The sequence below is a fragment of the Zonotrichia leucophrys genome, chromosome 14 (genome assembly GCF_028769735.1).
Source record: "Zonotrichia leucophrys gambelii isolate GWCS_2022_RI chromosome 14, RI_Zleu_2.0, whole genome shotgun sequence".
In the NCBI taxonomy this organism is placed as follows: Eukaryota; Metazoa; Chordata; class Aves; order Passeriformes; family Passerellidae; genus Zonotrichia; species Zonotrichia leucophrys.
This window is the reverse complement of record NC_088184.1, coordinates 15,910,036-15,930,850: the sequence shown is the minus strand read 5'-3', so window position 1 is coordinate 15,930,850 and position 20,815 is coordinate 15,910,036. Positions and strand designations below refer to the sequence as shown.

Sequence of the window (20,815 nt, the reverse complement as noted above, 5' to 3'; positions counted from 1 at the left end):
CAGTTGAAGCACAGCAGTGCAAATTCCCAAATGAATATTTATTTTACTTTTATTTTACTTGAGAGACTGGAAAACACATTGGCTTTCTGTAGGTGTTGAGGTCACATATTTCCCTGTAGCCTCTAGACAGCAGCTTTTAGTTTGCATTTTCTGTTTGAACAGCCACGCAATATGAGTTTTAAAGGTGTTTCATATCCTACATAAAAACTAGTGATGTGCTTGTCACTCCTGTAGCTTGGGGTATTTCCTTTCTGTGTACAAGGCAGCAGCAGCGTGTCCTGACACGCGTGGCTGGGCCAGGAGAGCTGTGTCAGCTCCCTTGGCTGGGGCAGTGGGGGCAGAGAGGAGCTGGCCTGCCTTTACTGGTGGCAATGTCGTGGGTGAAACACAGCCATCACACTTGTCATTTCCTAGTTGTCAGCCCTGGTGTAAAGACTGAAATTAACAATTGGTTACCTGGTGGAAGGTGTGGGCACTACAGGATAAAGCAAAGGGGTGACACTGGCTCTTTCTGTCACCTGGGGCCACGTTGCCACCTTGCTGGTTCTGTGATGATCAGCTCCCATTTGTTCCTCAGTGTGCTCAGACCTGTCAGTGCATCTGTTTGTGTTCCGTTTCCTTTCCTGTCCCTTCACCCCCTTGCTCCTGGGGAGGGCAGCAGCAGTTGTGGTGCCCTGGTGCCCGAGTTCCAGCCCCTGCCCAGCTCCTGTGGCTTCTGTGCAGGACGCAGCGACCGGGTGAGTAACTGTGGGGCCAGTGGGGACAGGCCCTGGCCACTGCTGGGGCACAGGGCACTGTCACACCCCGTGCCAGGGGCACAGCTGCCCCGTCCTGGGCCACGCACAGCCCAGCAGCTCAAAGGACACTCAGCACAAACCCCTTGGTTACGTACAGATTTTAAACATGAAGAAAATACTATACAGTAAGAAAATGTGATCCTCTTTAGGTGCTTCCTTGCAGGTTGGATCTGATTGGAAAAATGAAAATGTCTCATTTTTTTGTTCTATGTGCAAAATTTGAATTAAAATACAGGAAAGTGACTTATAAATGCTTTAGTTGGTGTTTGTTGGCTCAATATCCCAGGCTTCTTGGGATCTCTTTGAAATGAGTATTCTAGTTGAAATTAGCAGCGCTGCTTTTAGGATCCTTGCTCTTTGGGAATGATGTGGAGTTGGGTATGTTCTGGCATACACCAGTTTTTCCAAGGCAGTTATTGCAGGTATTAAGGAACACCCTCTTTTTAGTGGGATAGTGCCACAGTTGCCTCTCAGCCATTGCCTGCCTCTCTCAGCTTTGGATTTTGCTCTCTGCTCACTGTGACCATCCCAAGGCAGACTCAGCATAACCAGTGATCCCAGGGAGGAGTTTGGTCCTCAGTGAGACACAGTGTGTGAGTAAATTGTGAGTACACTTGGAGCTGGTGATAAAGATGGTTCTGAGATCTGACATTCATTCTGTGGGCATTCAGTACCAGCTGCACAGACATGTATTTCTGTTAAATCACAATTTACCAGGGTGCTCCCAGCAGCGACTGCTGTGTGGAGGTGTGATTCCCCGGGAGACCCCTGGGGTGCCTCTCCATGTCAGGTTGCACTGAGTGTTTTCTGGGCTTGCTAATTGCAGGTTAAAGTGTTGGTGAGGCAAATGCAGGTCCCTGCAGGACACAGCTGGTGTTTGCTGTTGGCTGCTCCCAGAGCCCAGGCAGTGTCCCCTCCTTGCTGCCATCTTGGGATTCCTCCTGCCAGTCCTGCAGCTCCTTCCCTACCTTGTTCCATGACACTGGGTACCACAGCTCACCTGTGTGCCATCCCTTCCCCTTTCCATGCCCAGCACTGCAGGTTTCTCCTCCTCTACTTGTCCCAAGTTCAGTATCCTTTCCTCTGTTTGTGCATCCCAAGTGTAAGCAGTCCCAGGATCACTGCTTCCTTGGGAATGCAGAAGTGTTGTTGCTCAGCCTGGTTGGGGTTTGAACAGACTGTCTTGCATGAAGAACTTGTGTTACTCGCATGGTTTCATACCAAGTTTAAAGTAAATGATTAATTTCCATTAATGACTTTGATGAGGAATGTGTAACTACAGTCAGAGTGTTCTGGTGACGGAAGAGAGGGATCTGGATTCAAAGGAGATAAACTCAGCACCACCACACCGTGCTGGTGCCACACACCCTGCCCAGCTTGCACCTGCTGGCTGGTGCCCACTGCTCCGTGCTCTGAGGGCCAAAGAGAAACAATTCCCTGCTGCTGCATGCCCAGGTGCCACGGCGGGGTCTGCTCTGCCCCTGCCACAGCCACGGTCCTGACCCCGCCGCTGCCTCGGGCGCTCCCTCCCTGCTCCCGGCCTTGCAGGGCTTGTTTCCAGACTCCCCTTGCTTTGCTTTTCTTCCTTTGTAACTTGGTTTTTCCAGTGGAGCCGTTTGCACCCTCAGTTCTGTCCAGCACCTCTTCCCACCTGTTAGGATGAGGCCGCTGGCATCTTGTTTTGTTAGTGAGTGTCCTTGTCACCGCAGGGGACCAGGAGAGCCCTAGCAAGGCTGGTATGAAACGTGGCCATTTTACCTTCTAGCCAAGGATTCGTCTTGGTAGCTCATGGAAGTTCACTCTGTCTTATCCATACTCTAAGCGATTAATTCTTTGGTTTTATATTTTAAAAAACCAACTTAGATATTTGTGTTCACTGCAGATTTATTTTAAATGGAATATGTGAGTACCATGTATTATGGTATTTTTAAATAATCTATTGCCTATTTTGGGGGGAGGGAGATGACAAATATTTAGTCTTAGATTTGCACTGCTGGATTTTTTTAAGTGTAACCTTGACTGGTTATCCTGGTGTTTTATTCTGTAAGATTAGTCTTATGAATTAAAGTTTGATAATTAAGTATTTCTGTGTTTGAGTGTTTTAATATTCTGTATGTACTGAGCCGCTTCCTCCTGCATGAACAACTGTGAGCAAAAGGTTTGTAGTGAGTTTCTTTGCAGGAAGATGGACACAGGCTTAAGTTCAGGAGACCCCACACCTGCTGGCACATCAAAGCCGTGGGTGCCCATCTCCCACGCTGGGGATTTGGGTTCTGCTGCCCTGTGCCACTGCACACGCACGGGCTGTGAATTACGGGATGGTCTCTACCTCCCTGCCCAAAGCCGGGCTTTAATCTGCTTTTGCACCGAGCTGGGCCGGTCCTGCTGTGGTGTCACGGTCACACTGCCATTGAACAGCCCCAAGCGGGTGCTCGGAGCAGCCCCAGTGCTGGGCATGCGGCACCCTCGGCATTGCCGGGCTGAACCGATCTGCTGGGCCTCGCTTCCCCCTTTAGACACCTGCTGTCCCACCCAAAGTCCCCGTCTCAATCGGGTCGGTAGCCCCAGTTTGCGCTGCCGTTCTCCCAGCTGTGCCCGCGGGCAGCTCCTGTTCGCCCTGGTGCCCGGTGTGCCCTGGCTCTCGGTTCCAGCGGTGCGGTCAGGCGGGGTCCCGGCGCAGCCCCCGGTCCCCGCCGGCCCTCGGGCCGAGCTCCCGGCACACGGGGCTCAGGGGGGCGGCAGGAGCCGGCTCCTTCCTCCACCGCCACCGCCGGGAGGGCTTCGCCCCGCGTTACCGGCCAGAGGAACCGTCCTCGGCTCGGTGCCCGCGGCCGGGCCGGGGGGACGCGGGGCTGTGCGCTGAACGCGGCTCCTCCCGCGGGGCCGGAGGGGAGCGGGGCGGGGAGGCCGGCGGGGCCGCGGGGCCGGGGTGCGTGTGCGGAGCGCGGGGGGCGGAAGCCGCGTCCGGGACCCGCCCCGGCCCCGCTGACTCACGGCGGCCGCGCGGCCCGGCCCGGCCTGGCCTGGCCGGGACATGGGACATGGGCGGCCCCGCCGCGCCGCGCCCGCGGGGGCTCCGGGGGCTCCTGCCGCCGCTACCGCCGCTGCTGCCGCTGCTTCTGCTGCTGCTCCCGCCGCCCCCGGCACAGGTACGGCCGCCGCTGGCAGCGGGGGTGGGACAGCGCCCGGGAGGGGACAGCGAGGTGTGAGCTTGTGCTCCCGGTGTGAGACCGTGCTCCCGGTGTGAGACCGTGCCCCCGTGCTCCCCGTGCTCGCCGTGCCCCGCGCGTCCTGCGGGAGGGCGCACGGCACTCGGTGCCCGGGCTGTGACAGGGGCGCCCCGCGCTCGGGGCAGGTGCGGCAGCGCGGGCGGGAGCGGCCGCGGGTGACACCGGGCAGCGGGGCCCGAGCGGCCCTCGGGAGGGAGCACCCGCAAGGTGCTCGGAGTGCGGGTGAGGGGCCATGGTGCCCGCGGGGCCGGGATGCTGCCGGGACCCGCGGCCGTTCGTGGGTGCGTTGGCCGCGGTGCGATGGAGCGCCGGGGCCCCTGCGGCACCCAGAGCGGAGATTGATCTCCATCCTCACCCCTGGGCCTGGCTGTGGCCGGCAGCGGAGTCCCCTTCCCCCTCTGCCTGCTCCTGCTGCCTGTCAGGGTGGTGCCTTCGGAGCCGGATCCAGCTCCTGCAGCTGGTGGCGGTTCAAGTGGATAGGCAGCGTGCCAGGGCGGCTTTGGATTACACGGCTAGAGCTGCTTCACTGGGGGAAGCAGAAGATGCTGGCGCCGAGTTTCTGTCTGTGCTTGGGCATCCCTCTCTATCCATCCTTGGGGGAGCGAGTGTGCCCCGAGCCCAGGACTGAGCTCAGCCCCAGCAGCATCACTGCAGAGTCCAAAGTGCTGTGGTGGAACCTCGGGAAAGCTCCTGGGTCAGCCCGTGGGAGCAGCCACACATGTGGGCTGGGGCTGGGACCAGCGGGAGGGTGGCAGCTCCCAGGCACCCAGTGCTCCCAGTTCTGCCCATGGTGGCTTATGGGGAGCAGGCAGGCAGCCTGGCCTTTGCCCGAGTGCCCTGGCACCAAAACACTCGCAAAACGATGGAAAAATCCCCAGTGCTTCAGGGGGGAAGGAAGCAGAGAGCCCTGATGGCTGGGGGGGCCCAGCAGTCTCAGTTTCCCCCGGGCAGGTGGCCACACTGCAAGAGCCCCTGTCTGCCAGCCTGGCGCGTCCCCAGCCAGCAGCAATCCCTCCGCATGGCCATGGGGGCTGGAGGAGCCATGGTGGGGAGCAGTTCCCTGCCGTGTCCTCTGGGCAAAGCCAGAGCAGGGAAACTCACTCTGACCTCACCTGAAAATGAAGCAAAAAGAAGTGCAAATAAAAGATCTGGGCTGGAGGGGCAGAGGTTGATATGAGGTGCATTGTGAGGGAGGTTGTGTGTGCTCCTGTGCTTTGTTGCAGCTGAAGGAATCTCCTGGCCCTGCCCTGCCACAGCCACTCTTGTACTGTCAGGTTCTGCCCTGCAAATGGGCTCAGGCTCGCATGCGGGTCCTGGCTGGGCACAGGCTGCTGGCTGCTCCCTGCTCCACAGCCAGGACAGGCCCCAGGACAGGCTGTGCCAGCTCAGGCTCCCCGAGCAGCCCGGGGACTGCTGTGGGGCTGGGCTCCTGGGGTGTCCTTGTGCCTCTCACACTGACCTGTGGCCAGCCAGGGGCTCAGTGCTGCTGCCAGATCCTGGCACTGGGGACTGCCAGAGCCGTGTGTGTCCCGTGCTGTTTGCCCATCCCTGTTTGCTGACAGGGCGAGGCTGGCATATGTGGCGCTGGCTGAGCTGGCACTCGCTATGCAGACGCCATACGTGGAAGCAGCAGCTCCTCTTCCCAGGTGAATTTGCAATTACTTCCTCAATGTCAGGCAGCTGAAACCTGCAGCTCTGAAGGCCCAGGCAAGCAATCATCACTTCTCTGGCATGAAAAGTCACCAGACTTGTTTGTTTCTGGAAGGAGCCGGCGGTCAGGCTGCTCTTGTCACCTTTAGAAAGGCATCCAGGGTTGTGACTGGGAACAGCCACGCTGCAGTTCATCCCACCTGTGGGAAAACGTGTTCCAGGGAGAGGAGGGAGAGGGAAGGCTGCTCCAGCCCCAGGATGGCTCTGGTGGGATGTGAGCCAGGGGAGCCAGGGGCTGTAGGGGCGGGTGGTCACTGAGGGTGCAGCTGCCCCAGGAGCTGAGCTGCACAGAGGAGCTGGGCTGGGGGATTGTTCCCAAGTCTGGCTGATCTCTTGAGAATGCTGTGTTTGTCCTAGAGCCTCAAAGGTGGTGCTGTGACTGTCCCAGAAACGCTGCTCTTCATCTCCACACTGGATGGGAACCTCCACGCCGTCAGCAAGAGCACAGGGGACATCAAGTGGACCCTGAAGGATGGTGAGTAGTGACTGGGGGGCATTTGCTTACAGCCCAGCTCCTGGAGCGTGTTTGGGGTTTGGGAATGCTCCTCTGACCTGACTCTTGCTGGATGGGCTCTGGGCTGCCAATGCCTCCAGCCTGGGGTGCGCTGCCAGCCCCGGCCCCAGGCACAGATGAGCATCTGCCACTGGTGTCTCTTTTGGCTCTGAAAGGCAAACAGGCTGCATGGCTGGGCTGGGTGACAGTGCCACGCGGGGTAAACAGTGGTGTTGTGCTGTCCCACTCACAGCAGCGCTGCTGATGTGGCCTCTCACTCTCTGTTTCAGATCCCATTCTGCAGGTGCCGGTCTATGTGGCAGAGTGAGTGTCACCCCCACTGGGCAGTGCAGGAGGCTCCCTGATAACTGATGGAGCAACAGCAGGAAAAGGGAACCACAGAGAAATGAAATGCCCAGCCCATGCCGTGGCATCACCTTACCCTGTCCCTGGTGCTGGCACATGGTGATGAGGAGGAGCTGGCACCTGCTGCACAGCCGAGGAACTCTCAGCTCAACTGCACACACCAGCATGGAGAGAAATAGAGGGAAATCCCCCTGAAAGCTCAGGGGCAGGCGGGGCAGCAAGAGCTCCTTGAGACAGGCAGGGCATCCACCAGCCTGGTGGGTGCACACTGGGTGGCTGTGGGAAGTCCCAGGACTGACCAGAGTGGGATTTATCTCCTGCAAAACCCAGTGCTGCAGGTGCCCAGGAAAGGTCAAGTCCTGCAGAGACTCAGCCCGGAGCAAACTGCTAGAGGGGATTCTGCAGTGTAGCCACTCTGTGTCCTCGGAGGTGCCTGGGGCAGGGGGTGGCTCATGTTTTGTCCTTCTCTCGTGCTTCCCAGGCCAGCATTCCTTCCAGACCCCAATGATGGCAGCCTGTATATCCTGGGAGGAAAGAACAAGGAAGGCTTGATGGTCAGTAGGGCTATGGGGCCGTGGGCACGCCGTGAGCCCTGGGGTCCCTGGGCTGCAGGGTGACCCTGCCCTGCTCCTGTGTTGCAGAAGCTGCCGTTCACCATCCCGGAGCTGGTGCAGTCCTCGCCGTGCCGCGGCTCGGATGGGGTGCTGTACACCGGTATGGAGCGCTGGCGTGTGCAGGACAGCACTGCCCGGGCTCCAGGAGCTGTGCAGGGCACAGGCAGGGCTCAGAGGGAGCTCCTGGGGACAGGGGGCTGCGGGGGCTTACAAAGAAGGCATTTTCCTTCTCAGGGAAGAAGCAGGACAGCTGGTTCATTGTGGACCCCAAATCAGGGAAGAAGCAGACCACCCTCTCAACAGAGGCCTGGGATGGTCTGTGCCCATCCAGCCCCTTGCTCTACATCGGACGCACCCGTAAGTGCCCCCATCGACCCCCTGGTGCCAGGAATGGGGCCCTGGAGGTCACCTTGTGCCCTGCTCCTGTCCCCAGAGTACGTCATCACCATGTATGACACCAAGTCGCGGGAGCTGCGCTGGAATGCCACCTTCTCCGAGTACTCGGCCCCGCTCTGCGAGGAGTCCTACCAGTACAGTGAGTGCAACTGCAGCAGCAATGGGAGCAGTGGCAGTCATGGCACACAGCTCCCCAGTGCCCACTCCAGCAGGACTCTGGCTGTGCAGGGGCCTGGGGTGGCAGTGCCAGGGCCAGCAGGCCTCAGCTGTGCCCATTGCTGGGGGCAACAGGCAGCAGCCCATGGCCGGTGGTGGAACTGAGGGTGACCAGAGGAGACACAGCCGAAGTGCTGCATCCCTCATCCCTCTTGCTCTCTGCAGAAATGGCACACTTGGCCTCAAGCGGTGACGGGCTGGTGGTGACCCTGGACAAGGAGAGCGGGGAGGTCCTGTGGGCGCAGAACTATGGCTCACCTGTGGTTGGCATCTACCTGTGGCATCAGGACAGCCTGCGCCGCCTGCCCCACCTCAACGTGGCCATGGAGACCCTGCGCTACCTGACCTTCCAGTCACAGGACATCCACGTCCTCAAGTGGAGCTACCAGTCCGTCAAGGACTTCGCTGCCACCAAGACCCAGCTGCTGTAGGTGGTTCCTGAGCGGTGGCAGCCGGTGGCATTCGTGTTCCCCGTGCTCGGCCACCCTGGTCCGTGGCGGACGGAAGGTGATGCTTGTCCTTGCCCTGCAGGCCGGCGCTCTACGTGGGGAAGCACGCCACCAGTTTCTATGCTGTGACCTCCCTGGTGCACGGCAGCGTGGCGCTGGTGGTGAGTGTCCCCTGTGCCCCGCTGGAGCCACCACGGCGTGCCCGGCTGCCTGGTGCCCCACGAGCTGCCACATCCCCAGCCCCAGGGCATCACGCTGGCCAGGATCGACGGCCCCACCACGGAGGACGTGACCATGAGGGAGTCTGGGGAGTGCGAGATCATGCCCAGCACAGATGTCAAGTACCCGCAGGGCAGCATCGCCTCACCTCCCAACCAGTGGCTCCTCATAGGTGCGGAGCTGTGGTAGGCACAGGCTCACCCATGTCCTGGCTCCCAGACTGCCCGGGGGGGAACACCCCTGCTGCTGTGCTTTGGGGACAATAGGCAACCTGCTCTGCCCAGTGGGGACCCTTGAAAGCAGGGCTCACAGTTACCCATGCTGGGGGTCCCATGAGAAGCAACCCCCATACTCCAGGAGAGCCAGGGCTGCTGGCAAGGGATGGGTGCTGAAACCAAGAGGTGAACTGAGGGTTGTCTCTGTTCCTCTCCTGCCACAGGGCACCATGAGCTGCCTCCTTTGGTCCACACCACGATGCTGAGAGCCTTCCCAGAGAACCTGAGGAAAACCACGGAAACCATCATCCCCAGGGCTCCTCCCAGCAGGACCGTGTTCGACGATGTGAGTGGTGAAGGGTGCTGGGTCACTGAGGGGTCTGTGCTGCTTGGGGTGGGCAGTGGGACAGGACAGGAAGGAGGTCCCAAAGCCAAGTGCCCTGCAGTCTGTGCCTCTTGTGTCACCAGCCCTGGGTGTGTGTTGCAGTTCCTGGCCCCCAGCAGCCCCGAGGAGCCAGCTGTCCGCAGCGAGGGGCAGCTCCAGGCAGACCCTGTGCCAGGGGAGCAGCTGGAGGTGTACCCCGAGTCTGGCACCTGGGACCTGGTGATGGCAGGCATCGGCACGGCTCTGCTGGGCGGGGGAATCCTGGTCCTGCTGCTCATGGTGAGTGCTGCTGGTGGAGGGAGAGGGACACGGAGCCAATGCCCCAGCATGGCTCCAGGCTCTGAGTATTGCCGTGGTTTGTGTTGCAGAAGCTGCAGCGGCAGCATGTGGCCCAGCAGCAGCAGCTGGAGGAGCAGATACAGCTCCTGCAGCAGCAGCAGGAGATGCTGCTCTCGGGCCGAGTCTCCAGGGAGGGGGTCCCTGAGGAGCCCAGGGAGCTGGAGCTGAGCCAGGGCAGTGCCTCAGAGCTCTCACAGAGCTCCAGCCCCTCCGCCTGCCTGAAGGAGCCGGCTAACGGGACAGTCAGCCCAGAGCCAGCTGTCCCAGTGCCTGCTGAAGGTGGGTGCAGGGGGAACGGGCAGGCTGTGGGGGCTTCTGTCCAGAGATGTCAGCACCCAGAGCAGGTGCAGGGATGCCCACTGATGAGAGGGCTGCAGCCTGCCTGGGACGGGAGAAGGTGCCAGATCTGCTGCTGGATAAGCATGGGTTACATAAGAGTAGGGCCCAAGAAATGGCCGGATGAATAGAGAAACAGGTGTCCTCTGTACAGAACTAATGCTTGGAGGCTGGAAGATGGCTGTCTTTTCTCCATTGCAGATGCAGAACCAGACCTGGTTGTAGTTGGGAAAGTTTCTTTTAACCCCAAAGATGTGCTGGGCCATGGAGCTGGAGGAACCTTTGTCTTCAGGTGGGTGACACTACTCCCTTTCTCCCTGGGAGCCACAGGGATAGTGACAAGGCAGGTCAGGGTGGTAGCCACTGGTTCAGGGACTTTTGATAGCTCACCCCCTTCACCTTCTTCTGGTCCTCATCCCACCCATCCTGGAGCTGGGCTCGTGGCCCTCATTGACCAGGCACTGGGTACACAGGGCAGGTCCCCCTTGCACCCCTCCCTGCCTGCCTGCACCTGCTCTGGCTCCTTGCACAGTTCCTAGGCTCTGGCTGAGCCCCTTTTCCAGCACTGAACACAGAAAAAGTGAGGGATGTAATTTTCCTATGAAATGGAGACCCTCCATTTCCCAGCTTACACTGGGAAGATTCCTGTCGGTGATGTGACAAGGCTTTGGGGTGCAGCAGTGTGGGTACAGCATGCTGGACACCCTGTGGGTGAGGGTGGCCGGGCCCTGCCCTGCTGCACACGGGCACAGCAGGGCTCTGTGCACAGGGGGCAGTTCGAGGGCCGCAGCGTGGCCGTGAAGCGCCTCCTGCCCGAGTGTGTGCACCTGCTGGAGCGCGAGGTGCGGCTGCTGCGCGAGTCCGACGAGCATCCGCACGTGGTGCGCTACTTCTGCACGGAGCGGGACCGCCAGTTCCACTACATCGCCATCGAGCTGTGCTCCGCCACGCTGCAGGAGGTGAGCCGGGCCGGGAGCCCTGCAGGCACCGGCCTCGGGCACAAGCTGCCTCTGGGGAGCTCCTCTCCATCACCCCTTGGGCACAAACTGCCTCTGGGGGGCTCCTCTCCATCGCCCCTCGGGCACAAGCTGCCTCTGGGGAGCTCCTGTCCATCGCCCCTCAGGCACAAACTGCCTCTGGGGAGCTCCTCTCCGTCACCCCTTGGGCACAAACTGCCTCTGGGGGGCTCCTCTCCATCACCCCTTGGGCACAAGCTGCCTCTGCGGGGCTCCTCTGCATCGCCCCTCGGGCACAAACTGCCTCTGGGGAGCTCCTCTGCATCGCCCCTTGGGCACAAACTGCCTCTGAAGGGGCTCCTGTCCATTGCCCCTTGGGCACAAACTGCCTCTGCGGGGCTCCTCTCCATCACCCCTTGGGCACAAACTGCCTCTGCGGGGCTCCTGTCCATCGCCCCTCGGGCACAAACTGCCTCTGGGGGGCTCCTGTCCATCGCCCCTCGGGCACAAACTGCCTCTGGGGGGCTCCTCTCCATCGCCCCTTGGGCACAAACTGCCTCTGCGGGGCTCCTCTCCATCGCCCCTTGGGCACAAACTGCCTCTGGGGAGCTCCTCTCCATCACCCCTTGGGCACAAACTGCCTCTGCGGGGGCTCCTCTGCATCGCCCCCATCACGCCGGGGTGGATGTCTCTCCAGCCAGCCTGCCTTTGCCCAGTAAACCAGGCTTATTTCCTCTCCTGCTGTGTGGTTCCAGTACGTGGAGAGCCCCAGCTTTGAGCGCCGTGGGCTGGACCCGGTGTCCGTGCTGCGTCAGACCATGTCGGGGCTGGCCCACCTGCACTCCCTCAGCATCGGTAAGGGCCAGCAGTCCCCTCTGCAGCCCCTCCTCAGCGGATGCTGCGGGGTTTGGGCAGGACTGAGGGTGTCAGCAGCACGTGGGGCTGTGGCAGAGCCCTGCTTGCTCCAGCCCTGCCAGGTGACACCACAGCCTCTCACTTGCAGTGCACCGTGACCTGAAGCCCTGCAACATCCTCATCTCTGTCCCGAACCGCCACGGGCAGATCCGCGCCGTCATCTCCGACTTTGGCCTTTGCAAGAAACTCCAGGGGGGCCGGCAGAGCTTCAGCCTCCGCTCCGGGATCCCCGGCACTGAGGGCTGGATCGCGCCCGAGGTGCTGCAGGACGCCCCGAAGGAGAACCCTGTCAGTGAGCCGTGGCCCCCCTGCCCCGGGTGCTCCTTGGGCCCACTGTGGTGGTGTCCCCCATGGTGGCAGTGGCCTCAGGTCACACTGCCAGGGTGCACAATTACGATGAGAGCTCCATGAGCCAGAGCCAGCCCAGACACAGGCACTGTGCTCCTTGCCAGGGCTGTCCCCGTGCCTCTGCCCTTGTGGGACAGTGCACAGCTGTGTTCAGCACAGGTGTCTCATTAGACTCCATTAGTCCTCAGAAATTCGGGGTGGGGAGGTTGGAGGGGCTGTGAGATGCTGGTTTCCTTGCCCTTTGCCTGAGGGTCCCACGTGCCCCCCACGTTTTGCAGACCAGTGCTGTGGACATCTTCTCAGCCGGGTGCATCTTCTACTACGTGATGTCGGGGGGCCAGCACCCCTTTGGGGACAGCCTGCGGCGCCAGGCCAACATCCTGGCGGGCTGCTACCAGCTGAGCTGCCTGCAGGAGGAGGCTCACGGTGAGACCCGTCCCCACGGGGAGGCTCCGGGCTGAGGGCAGCTCCCTCTCCCAGCGCAGGGACGAGCTCGCTGCTGTTCTGCTTCACCCCCAGACAAACTCGTTGCGAGGGAGCTGATTGTGGCGATGATCAGCGCCGAGCCCCAGCGCCGGCCCTCAGCCCCTGTGGTCCTTGTGCATCCCTTTTTCTGGAGTCAGGAGAAGCAGCTGCAGTTCTTCCAGGTGAGCCTCTGCTCTCCCGCTGGCAGTGAATGCAGGTGTGCACTGAAAAACATGCTGGAAACTGCTGCATTTAGGTCAACATGCTCCTTGTGAGCTACTCTTAGGAGGGTTGGAGGGTCCCTGGGTCTCTGTCCCACCTCATGCAGAGCAGGGGCAATGCCATACCCACCTCTTGGGCACACAGGACGTCAGTGACCGTGTGGAGAAGGAGCCAGCCGAGGGGCCCATCGTCTCAGCCCTGGAATCGGGGGGACGGGCGGTGGTGAGGACCAACTGGAGGATGCACATCTCCCTCCCACTGCAGATGGGTGAGCATGGAGGGGCCAGGCTCATCATTGGGCCCAGTGAAGCAGTGGGGCTTTAGGGGCTGGTGCTTTTACTGGCCAGCAGGCACCTGCTTGTGCCCAGGATCCAAAAGCGGGGCAGGTAAAGGTGGCAGCCCTTCCTTGGGAGGCCACAGTGCAGCAGCACTGGGGCTGGCACTACAGGGGCTGCGTCCCCCCTCACTCCATGTCTCCCCTGCTGTCCCCAGACCTGAGGAAGTTCCGCACCTACAAGGGGGGGTCAGTGCGTGACCTGCTGCGGGCCATGAGGAACAAGGTACGGCCACCCAGCTGCCCCGTGGCCCTGCCACCCCCACTGTCCCCATCCTCTCTCACGTCCCCCTCTCTCCTGCAGAAGCACCACTACCACGAGCTGCCGGCCGACGTGCAGGTGGCCCTGGGCTCCGTCCCCGAGGGCTTTGTGGAGTACTTCACCTCCCGTTTCCCGCGGCTGCTGCTGCACACGCACGGGGCCATGCGGCTCTGTGCCCACGAGCGCACCTTCCGCTCCTACTACTGCCAGGGCCTGAGGGGCGATGGCGCCTGAGGGCCGCGGGTCACACACGACAGCTGTGGGCCATGCCTGAGGGCTGCGGGTCACACACGACAGCTGTGGGCCATGCCCGAGGGCTGCGGGTCACACACGACAGCTGTGGGCCATGCCTGAGGGCTGTGGGCCATGCCTGAGGGCTGCGGGTCACACACGACAGCTGTGGGCCATGCCCGAGGGCTGCGGGTCACACACGACAGCTGTGGGCCATGCCTTAGGGGCAACGGTGCCTGTGGGCTGCGGGTCACACCTGAAGGCCGTGCGTCAGGCCCAAGGACCATGGGCTATGCCCGAGGGCTGTGGCTGCTGCTCCCCGCCTGGGCCCTCTCTCAGTGCCCTGCTGCCAGCCAGGCGAGGGCTCAGCAGGTGAGGGATGGGACAGCACCGTGCTCTCACCTGGGGGACCCTCTGGGCAGCCAACACTCTGCCAACACTCACAGCCAGACTCAGGTGTGAAGGCATTTGGGTCAGAAAACAAAGACATCTCAGGTGGATACAGTGCTTGGAGAAGAAAGAGGAAAACACATTGTGTTTTCACAGTGGGGCCCTGGCACAGCGATGCCCTCAGGCTGCCATCAGCCTCAGGGGACATTCACCAGGAACAGGAGGCTTTGTCTCACAGGTTCTCTCCTGTGCCAAGGGCCTGGGGATGCAGCTCCTTGAGCTGTGCCCAGGACCAGGCCCCCAGTCCTGACACTGGAGCTGCCCCCCAGCCCCAGCAGGGCTGTGCTCACCAGGCCAGGCCCAGCAGCCGCCCTGAGGCTGGGACCTGCCTCTGGCACCCAGGCTGTGGGGCACAGCCCCACCATAGGGGGGTGTGAATCTCAGCTGTGCCCAGAACAGGGCTTTCTCCCTTACGAGCCCCAGCAGCCTGTACCAGGCCTGGTGGCACAGCAGTCCAAGAACAGTTGTCTCTGGGCAAAAAGGAGGGAGTTCCTTGTCCCTGGGATCCCTCTCTCAAAGACAGGCGTGTGCCTGCAGCTCCCCCAGCCTCTCCTGCTGCCCAGGGCAGGTATCCCATGGGTGCTGTGGTTCATGGCATGCCCATGGGCATGTGGGCCCTGCAAGCCAGCCTCCAGCACCAGCTGAGCCTATGGGCACAGAGAGCCCCACAGCAAAGCTCCTCTGTGGAACAGCAATAATTTTGTATAGTTTGATTCCTCTGCATACTGGGTTGTGGGATTTTGTTACACAGATAACAGGGTTTGTACCAGATTTCTTTTCAGAATGTATTTATACAAAATGTTATAAAAAATTAAAAAACATCAACTGAAGATTGTCCTGCTTATAGAAACAAACTGGCCTAAGAGCACCTCTAGTTGCTGGCAGTGATGGTGGAGTGCAACAGGCAGGTCACTGGGCTCCTGCTGCCTGAGAGGACTTGTGCTGATTCTTTAGCCATAATTAGTCATGGAGCCAAGGAAGAGGCAAGCCAGGCCAAGGGTAAGAGGATGTCTCATTGAGAGGGGGAAGCCAGAGCAGTGCTATCCCCTCTCTCAGCAAGGCAAAGGGAAGTGAAACAGCCTGGATGCTGTTAAACAATCTTTATTAAAGTTATGAAATATACAAAAGTTGAGGTTTCATGGAGTTTCAGCATTAAAAGGTCAATTGCTCAAATCTCACCCCGGGCTTGTTCAATACCTTACCTGAGCTTCTACCAGAGGAAACGAAGCCCAGAGCACGGGTACAGCCATGTACAGACACCTCACTGCCAGCTCTGCTCTCTCAAGAGCAGCCCCAGGCACCTCAAACGAGAGGGCTGGTTTGGAGCTGGGTTTTTGGCTTTGGGAAATTAGAAAAACAGACTAGGTAGGGAGTTCAAAAATACACTTTGTTAGGAGCAGGAAGCAAGAAACCTTTGGGCACCAGTCAGTGAACAACACCATTCCCACAGCAGCAGGACTTCCTCGGGGCAGTGAGCCCAGACCCAGGAGTAGGAACCCAGCCGGGCCGCGGGAGGGAAGCTGCCAGACCTCTCCCTCCACAGCCGGGCAGGTTGGCACCGATGTCGAGTCCAGCAAGAACGAGGTCTAGGAGGAGGATTTCACCCGGCCCGAGCCAGACTTGGAGCTGAGGAGCTTCTCCACCATGGTGCGCGCGTAGCGCAGGCGGCTGGCCAGCTCGCGGCAGCAGCCGTGCTCCTCGATCAGGCTCAGCTTGTACGTGTGGAAGTCCCGTTTCTCATCTATGTATGTCACAGCAGCCATGAGAGGGCACAGGATGACCTTGCTGTGGTCCTGGGGGGAGACAACACACGCTCACTGAGCACCGTGCTCCTTGGGGCAGCATTTCCTCTGGATGAGCCATCTCGGCACACCCGGAACGTGTGACAAAACCCCTCTGTAGAATTCAGAGTGCAGCAAAGGGCAACAGCTCCAGAGCACAGCCCCTCACAAGTGAGGACACTGGGGGCTTTAGATACCAGCACAGACAGCCCCCAGAGCCAGGCTCCCTGGGCACAGCCTTGGCTCAGGTCATCCCCTCCTGCCACCATCCAAACAGCACCACGTGCAGCCAGCGCCACGGCCCTGCAGAGAGCCTCACCTGGAAGAAGTTGATCTGCACGGTGCCATTGCTGAGGTGCAGGATGATGGCGCTGCGGGTCCGGAACCAGGTGCACAGGTAGGGCAGCCGGGCCAGCTCGTCCCCTTCCCGTGGTGTGATGTTCGCCCCCGCCTTCAGCAAGTGCTCGCTCATGTAATTCCGGAAGTACTTCATTAGTGTTATCTGCAGAAGGGACAGGCTGTGAGGGGCTGAGGGTGACCCCAGGCACGGGGGAGGAGCACAGGGACAGCCATCACAGTCCCAGACCCTCCTTACATCTTTCAGAGCTTGAGGTGTTATGGCAAAAACTTAAGGAAATCCTCAAAATTAACTCTGACCGTGACACATCAGACTCACTTTGCTGAATACTTTGGTACATGCAAGTCATGCGAGCACTTAAATTTCTGTGAAACTGCTCATAAATGAGCCTCAGATAGCAGCTAGAGCTGCTAGTGTCTGTCCTTGGACCCATGTGTCACCAGCTAGAGGAAGCCTGCAAAGTGCCAGTGGCCTCCAATAAAAGTTTCTCCCTGGAACCCACCCTGCCATCCAAGCCTAAGGGTGGCAGGGGTCTCCCCACCCCCAGCCAGGGCTCCTGCCCCCAGGACTGACCTTCTTGTTGAGGGCAGAGGGGTAGGACCTCATAGTGAAGTAGGACTCAGTGTTGTTCTGCTCAATGTACTGCAGGTTGTCCCCATCGTTGTACATGATGAGCCGAGTGGAGTCATTGAAGAGAACTCCAACGCTGTTGTCACAGAGCTGGTAACCTGCCCAGAAAGGACCCCATGAGATCTTGGGGGCCCACAGGTGGTGGGAAGTACCAAGGCAGATGGTTTATCACCCAGGGATTCCCTAACAGCCATCTCACCAAGGCCCTGCCAGGTCTTCTCTTTGGGGAGGTCTGGCTGGCATTTTTCCACCTTTGGATTTGTCATCTCCCTTATTGCATCAGCTGCTTCAAAAACAGCCTCTGCTGCCACCATGGATCGCTGTGCAGGCTGGGGAGAGCCTGGTCACCTCATGCACAGGTACATTGTCCACATTAAAGTGGCCAAGGCTGATGGTCAGTGACCACTGCTCTGGATTCCTGGGGTATTTGGTAAGATTCCTGGCAGTGCTCTTGGACACATACACTGGAATATGGCGATTAAAAACCCAGGCCTAGAAAATGCCCCAACCCAGGCTTCTCCCAGCCTCCTCAGACACAAGGAAAGCCTGAAGCATTGCCACCCATGGTATTTACCGAGTCCATATTTATCCGAGTAGTCCACCCACTTGCTAACCCAGAAGATGGGAATGCAGGCCGGGTCCTCAGCGTCTTCTGCAGGAAGAAAGCAGCATGTTAGGGGACCTTTCCCACAGCCAGTGCACCCCACGAGGCCCATGGGCTGCCCCAGGCTCACCTTGCCTCACTGCTACTCGCTCCGAGGGCTTGGCTGCGTTGACTGCAGTCAGCTGCTGCAACATGTCAGCCAGGTGGCAGCTGACAGCATCTCCCACCTCCCGCAGCCCCGCTGCTTCCTCCTTCTCCAGCAAGGGCTCCTGGGCAGGGCTGTCCAGTCCTGGGCAGAGAGACAACACTGAGATGTGAGGGACGAGGTTCCAAAGGCACCAGGTACAGACAACACCTGACACACAGAGCGGCTCATGTCGGACGGGATTATGGTGGGACATGAGCAGGGTAATTCCAGAGCACAGCACATGGCCAGAGGATTCTGGAGTATCTCCAGTGAGGGAGACTCCACACACCCTCTCTAGGCAATCTGTTCAGTGCTCAGGTACTGCACAGGAGAGGTCTTCCTTGTGTTCTGGTGGAACTTCCCAGGCATCAGTTTGAGCCCCTTACAGAGCTGAAGCGAATGCAGTGCTTCATCCCGGGCAGAGTAGGGAGAGCCCCCTCACCCACAAATGCTCTGAGTTTCCATAAGGATCAGGAGATGATGCGAGGGAGGCACACTGAAGGTTGTGGATGCTGCTGGAGGCTGGGCAGGCTGTGCCCGGCCCCACGGCCCAGCTCACCCGGGCACCCACCCCTACCTTTATTGAGCGCGGTCAGCGGCTTCCGCCCGCAGAGCTCCAGGCTGCTGGGAGCCAGGGAGAAGCGGGGAGCGATGGTGAGGCAGCTGGTGGGCAGGCGGCTGGGCAGGTACCCTGAGGTGAAGAACTCATCGTTCAGCAGCTCGTCGACGGTGGGGCGTGTGGCGGGGTCTGACCTCAGCATCTTCTGGATGAGGTTTGCGGCCACGGGGTTGATGTGCTGAGGGACAGGCAGAGTTTAGAGACGGGTCAGGGACAACGTGCACTAGTGACAAATGAACGGAGTTTGCAGCCCAGGGAAGCTCCGCCTGGAGCAGAGCTCCACTGCTGCATCGGGCAAGCAGGACACAAGCCTGGGGAAGCAGAGTTGGGTGGCACAGAGAACTGGCTCCTAACAGCACCCAAAGCCTGGGGTCAAATGACTGGAGCAATACCAACACATCAGCAGTGGAGTGAGCCGGGGACCTGGCCCAGACCTCCTGGACTTGCCCATGTCCATTCACCCCCACACACCAGCAGCCCAGCTCAGATTTTTGCTGGATTGCAGGGCAGGGAGCTGCTGGCTCCCCACAAGGCTCACACCGCCCCAGCCTGAGAGCCCCAGCCCTGCTATGGAGAGCCCATGGAGTGGCAGACACAGAGGCTGCAGCAGGAGGCTCACCAAGCACCGCTGTGAGCCAAACAGACACTCCATGGGAAGCGGCATACCTTGGGAATGGTGTACTCGTTCTTCTTGATCCGGATGTACGTATCCTTCAGGCAAGAAGTCTCAAAAGGCGGTTTCCCCACCAGCAGAGTGTACCTGGGCATTCCCAGACAAAAGGGTGTCAGTTTTGCCAAAGAGACTCAGATTGTACACAGGAGCAACCATGTCCTAAGCACACCCAGGGGCTTTCCTGGCAGAGGGAACATGCTTAGCATTAAGACACACTGACAGCTATGTGTACTGTGCCTGAATCCTGTTCCCTGGAAAGGGAAGCTAGGATCTAGCACCCTGCAGGGAATGCTTCAGCTGGGGAAGGTTGGGAGCTGCCTGGCAGCAGGACTCAGCACTGTGGGGACAGTGACCTGGAGCTTTGGATTACACTGAAGCTCAGAGGGGCCAAGGAGATCAGAACAGGGATTGCCCAGCTCCATGCCCTCTGAAAGGCAGTTTGACTCACATGATGCAGCCAATGGACCAGATGTCCACCTCGAAGCTGTGCCCCTTCTTGCCCAGCACCTCTGGGGCGATGTAGTTGGGTGTCCCACACAGGGTCTTCTTGCGTTCCCCATCGTACTCTACCTTGGTGGCCAGGCCAAAGTCACCTGGAGGGACAGGGAGACGGGATATAACCAGGATGCCCTGACTGGCTGGTCCCTGTGCTGGGGTCCCTGCACTTACCGATCTTCACCTCCATGTCGTCACTAAGGAAGAGGTTGCCCAGCTTGAGGTCGCGGTGGATGACGCGGTGGCTGTGCAGGTACTGGCAGCCCAGGATGGTCTGCCGCAGGTAGTACCGCACCTCGGGCTCGCTCAGCGCCTTCCGCCGCTTGTGCAGCTCCAGCAGCGACTGCGGGGGACGGCGGGTCAGTACCGGGGCGGGGGTTGCGGGACAAGGAGGAGCTCAGTACCGCAGGACGCGGGGAAGGGAAGGACAGGTCCGCACCCGGGGACACCGACACCCGCCCCCCGGCCCCTCACCCTGCGGCGGCAGAGCTCCAGCACGACGTAGACGAAGTCGTCGTCCTCGAAGAAGCCCTGGAAGCCGACGACGTGACGGTGGGAGAGGCTGCGGTGGATGGCGATCTCCATGGACATCTTCTCCTTCTGGTGCGGCTTCACCAGCAGCGACTTGGGCACCACCTTGCCAGCGAACACCTCCCGGCTCTCGGCCTCGGCCAGCTCGTAGCACCGCGCGAAGCCGCCCTTACCCAGGAACCGCCCGCGCACGAAGCTGCGCCGGGTGCGGGGATCCACGAGCACCTTCGGCACCTCCTTCCCCCCCGCCGCCGCTGCCGCCGCCGCCGCCCGGGCCGGCTCCACCAGCGCCGCCGGCCGCGCCGCCTTCCCGCCCGGCGCGCTCATGCTGTGTCCGCGCTGTGTCCGCGCTGGGGCACCGCCGGGCGCCGGCTGCCTGCACCGAAACAGCGGCTGCGGGAGAGCGGCGGGTCCCGGTGCAGCAGTGGGTGCTGGGGAAGTGGCACGAGCCGGGTTCGTGCACCGGTGCAGCTGCGGGTCTCGGTACCGGTGGATCTGGGTGTGCCGAGTCCCTGTAGCGGCGGGTCCCGGTGCCGGTGCAGCAGCTGCGGGTGCCTGTGGCCGTGCGGGTGGCGGTGGCGGCTGTGTTGTTCCGGTGCCGCGGCAGTATGGTACGGGCCGGGCTGAGTTGGGCCGCTCGCTCGCTCCGGCCGCGATTCAAAGGCGGCGCCGGGGCCGTTACCGCGCGCGGCCGCTCCCCATTGGCCGCACGATTTAAAATCCACGCGGCGCGCGGGGCACCATGGGAGCCCAGGGAGACAGGCACCCGCGGGGGCGTGGCCGGAGCCGGGGCCGGGCGCACTCGGACACGCCCTCACAGAGCGCGCGGTGTGCGCGTGCGCAGGGTGCCGTTGGCTGCGGCCGCGCGCGCTCCTGCGAGACCCCGAGCGCGGGCACGAGGCGCTCCGCCGAGGACATTCCCCGGGATTTGCACCGGCGTGGGTTTCCTCGGGAGAGGCCCTGCGGCGGCACTGCCCGCTCCCGCGGCT

At 60.6% G+C, this 20,815-nt stretch overlaps 2 protein-coding genes across 3 annotated transcripts; one reads left to right on the top strand and one right to left on the bottom strand.

The window, feature by feature from the left end:
• Positions 1-3,803: 3,803 nt before the first annotated feature.
• Positions 3,804-14,997, top strand: ERN2 (endoplasmic reticulum to nucleus signaling 2). 2 transcript variants are annotated; one of them, XM_064725990.1, is made up of 22 exons: positions 3,804-3,946; positions 6,095-6,212; positions 6,521-6,554; positions 7,078-7,150; positions 7,238-7,310; positions 7,445-7,567; positions 7,644-7,745; positions 7,988-8,249; positions 8,354-8,432; positions 8,512-8,662; positions 8,930-9,051; positions 9,193-9,369; positions 9,459-9,708; positions 9,967-10,057; positions 10,535-10,724; positions 11,477-11,576; positions 11,725-11,894; positions 12,263-12,410; positions 12,504-12,631; positions 12,816-12,939; positions 13,164-13,231; positions 13,310-14,997. In XM_064725990.1, the coding sequence occupies exons 1-22, from the start codon at positions 3,839-3,841 to the stop codon at positions 13,499-13,501; spliced, it is 2,883 nt and encodes a 960-aa protein (XP_064582060.1). In that variant the 5' UTR covers positions 3,804-3,838; the 3' UTR covers positions 13,502-14,997. The 2 variants fall into 2 exon arrangements, with proteins under 2 accessions (XP_064582060.1, XP_064582059.1); XM_064725989.1 differs by having other exon boundaries at positions 11,725-11,924; positions 13,310-14,996.
• A 36-nt stretch (positions 14,998-15,033) lies between these two features.
• On the bottom strand, positions 15,034-20,529 carry PLK1 (polo like kinase 1). Its single transcript, XM_064725991.1, has 10 exons — positions 19,770-20,529; positions 19,470-19,638; positions 19,249-19,393; positions 18,794-18,887; positions 18,086-18,305; positions 17,452-17,610; positions 17,292-17,369; positions 16,661-16,815; positions 16,049-16,231; positions 15,034-15,741 (listed from the first exon to the last, which is right to left on the bottom strand). Exons 1-10 carry the CDS (start codon positions 20,151-20,153, stop codon positions 15,535-15,537), a joined length of 1,794 nt encoding a protein of 597 aa, XP_064582061.1. The 5' UTR covers positions 20,154-20,529; the 3' UTR covers positions 15,034-15,534.
• Positions 20,530-20,815: the final 286 nt, after the last annotated feature.

Excerpts from the sequence above, each read along its gene's own strand:
- ERN2 (XM_064725989.1), top strand. The coding sequence starts at position 3,839 with ATGGGCGGCCCCGCCGCGCCGCGCCCGCGGGGGCTCCGGGGGCTCCTG. Across the intron at positions 7,151-7,237 it reads AGAACAAGGAAGGCTTGATG|AAGCTGCCGTTCACCATCCC; the intron begins GTCAGTAGGGCT and ends CCTGTGTTGCAG. Across the intron at positions 9,709-9,966 it reads TGTCCCAGTGCCTGCTGAAG|ATGCAGAACCAGACCTGGTT; the intron begins GTGGGTGCAGGG and ends TCTCCATTGCAG.
- PLK1 (XM_064725991.1), bottom strand. The coding sequence starts at position 20,153 with ATGAGCGCGCCGGGCGGGAAGGCGGCGCGGCCGGCGGCGCTGGTGGAG. Across the intron at positions 19,639-19,769 it reads TGGAGCTCTGCCGCCGCAGG|TCGCTGCTGGAGCTGCACAA; the intron begins GTGAGGGGCCGG and ends CGTCCCCCGCAG. Across the intron at positions 16,232-16,660 it reads CCTCTGCCCTCAACAAGAAG|ATAACACTAATGAAGTACTT; the intron begins GTCAGTCCTGGG and ends TCCCTTCTGCAG.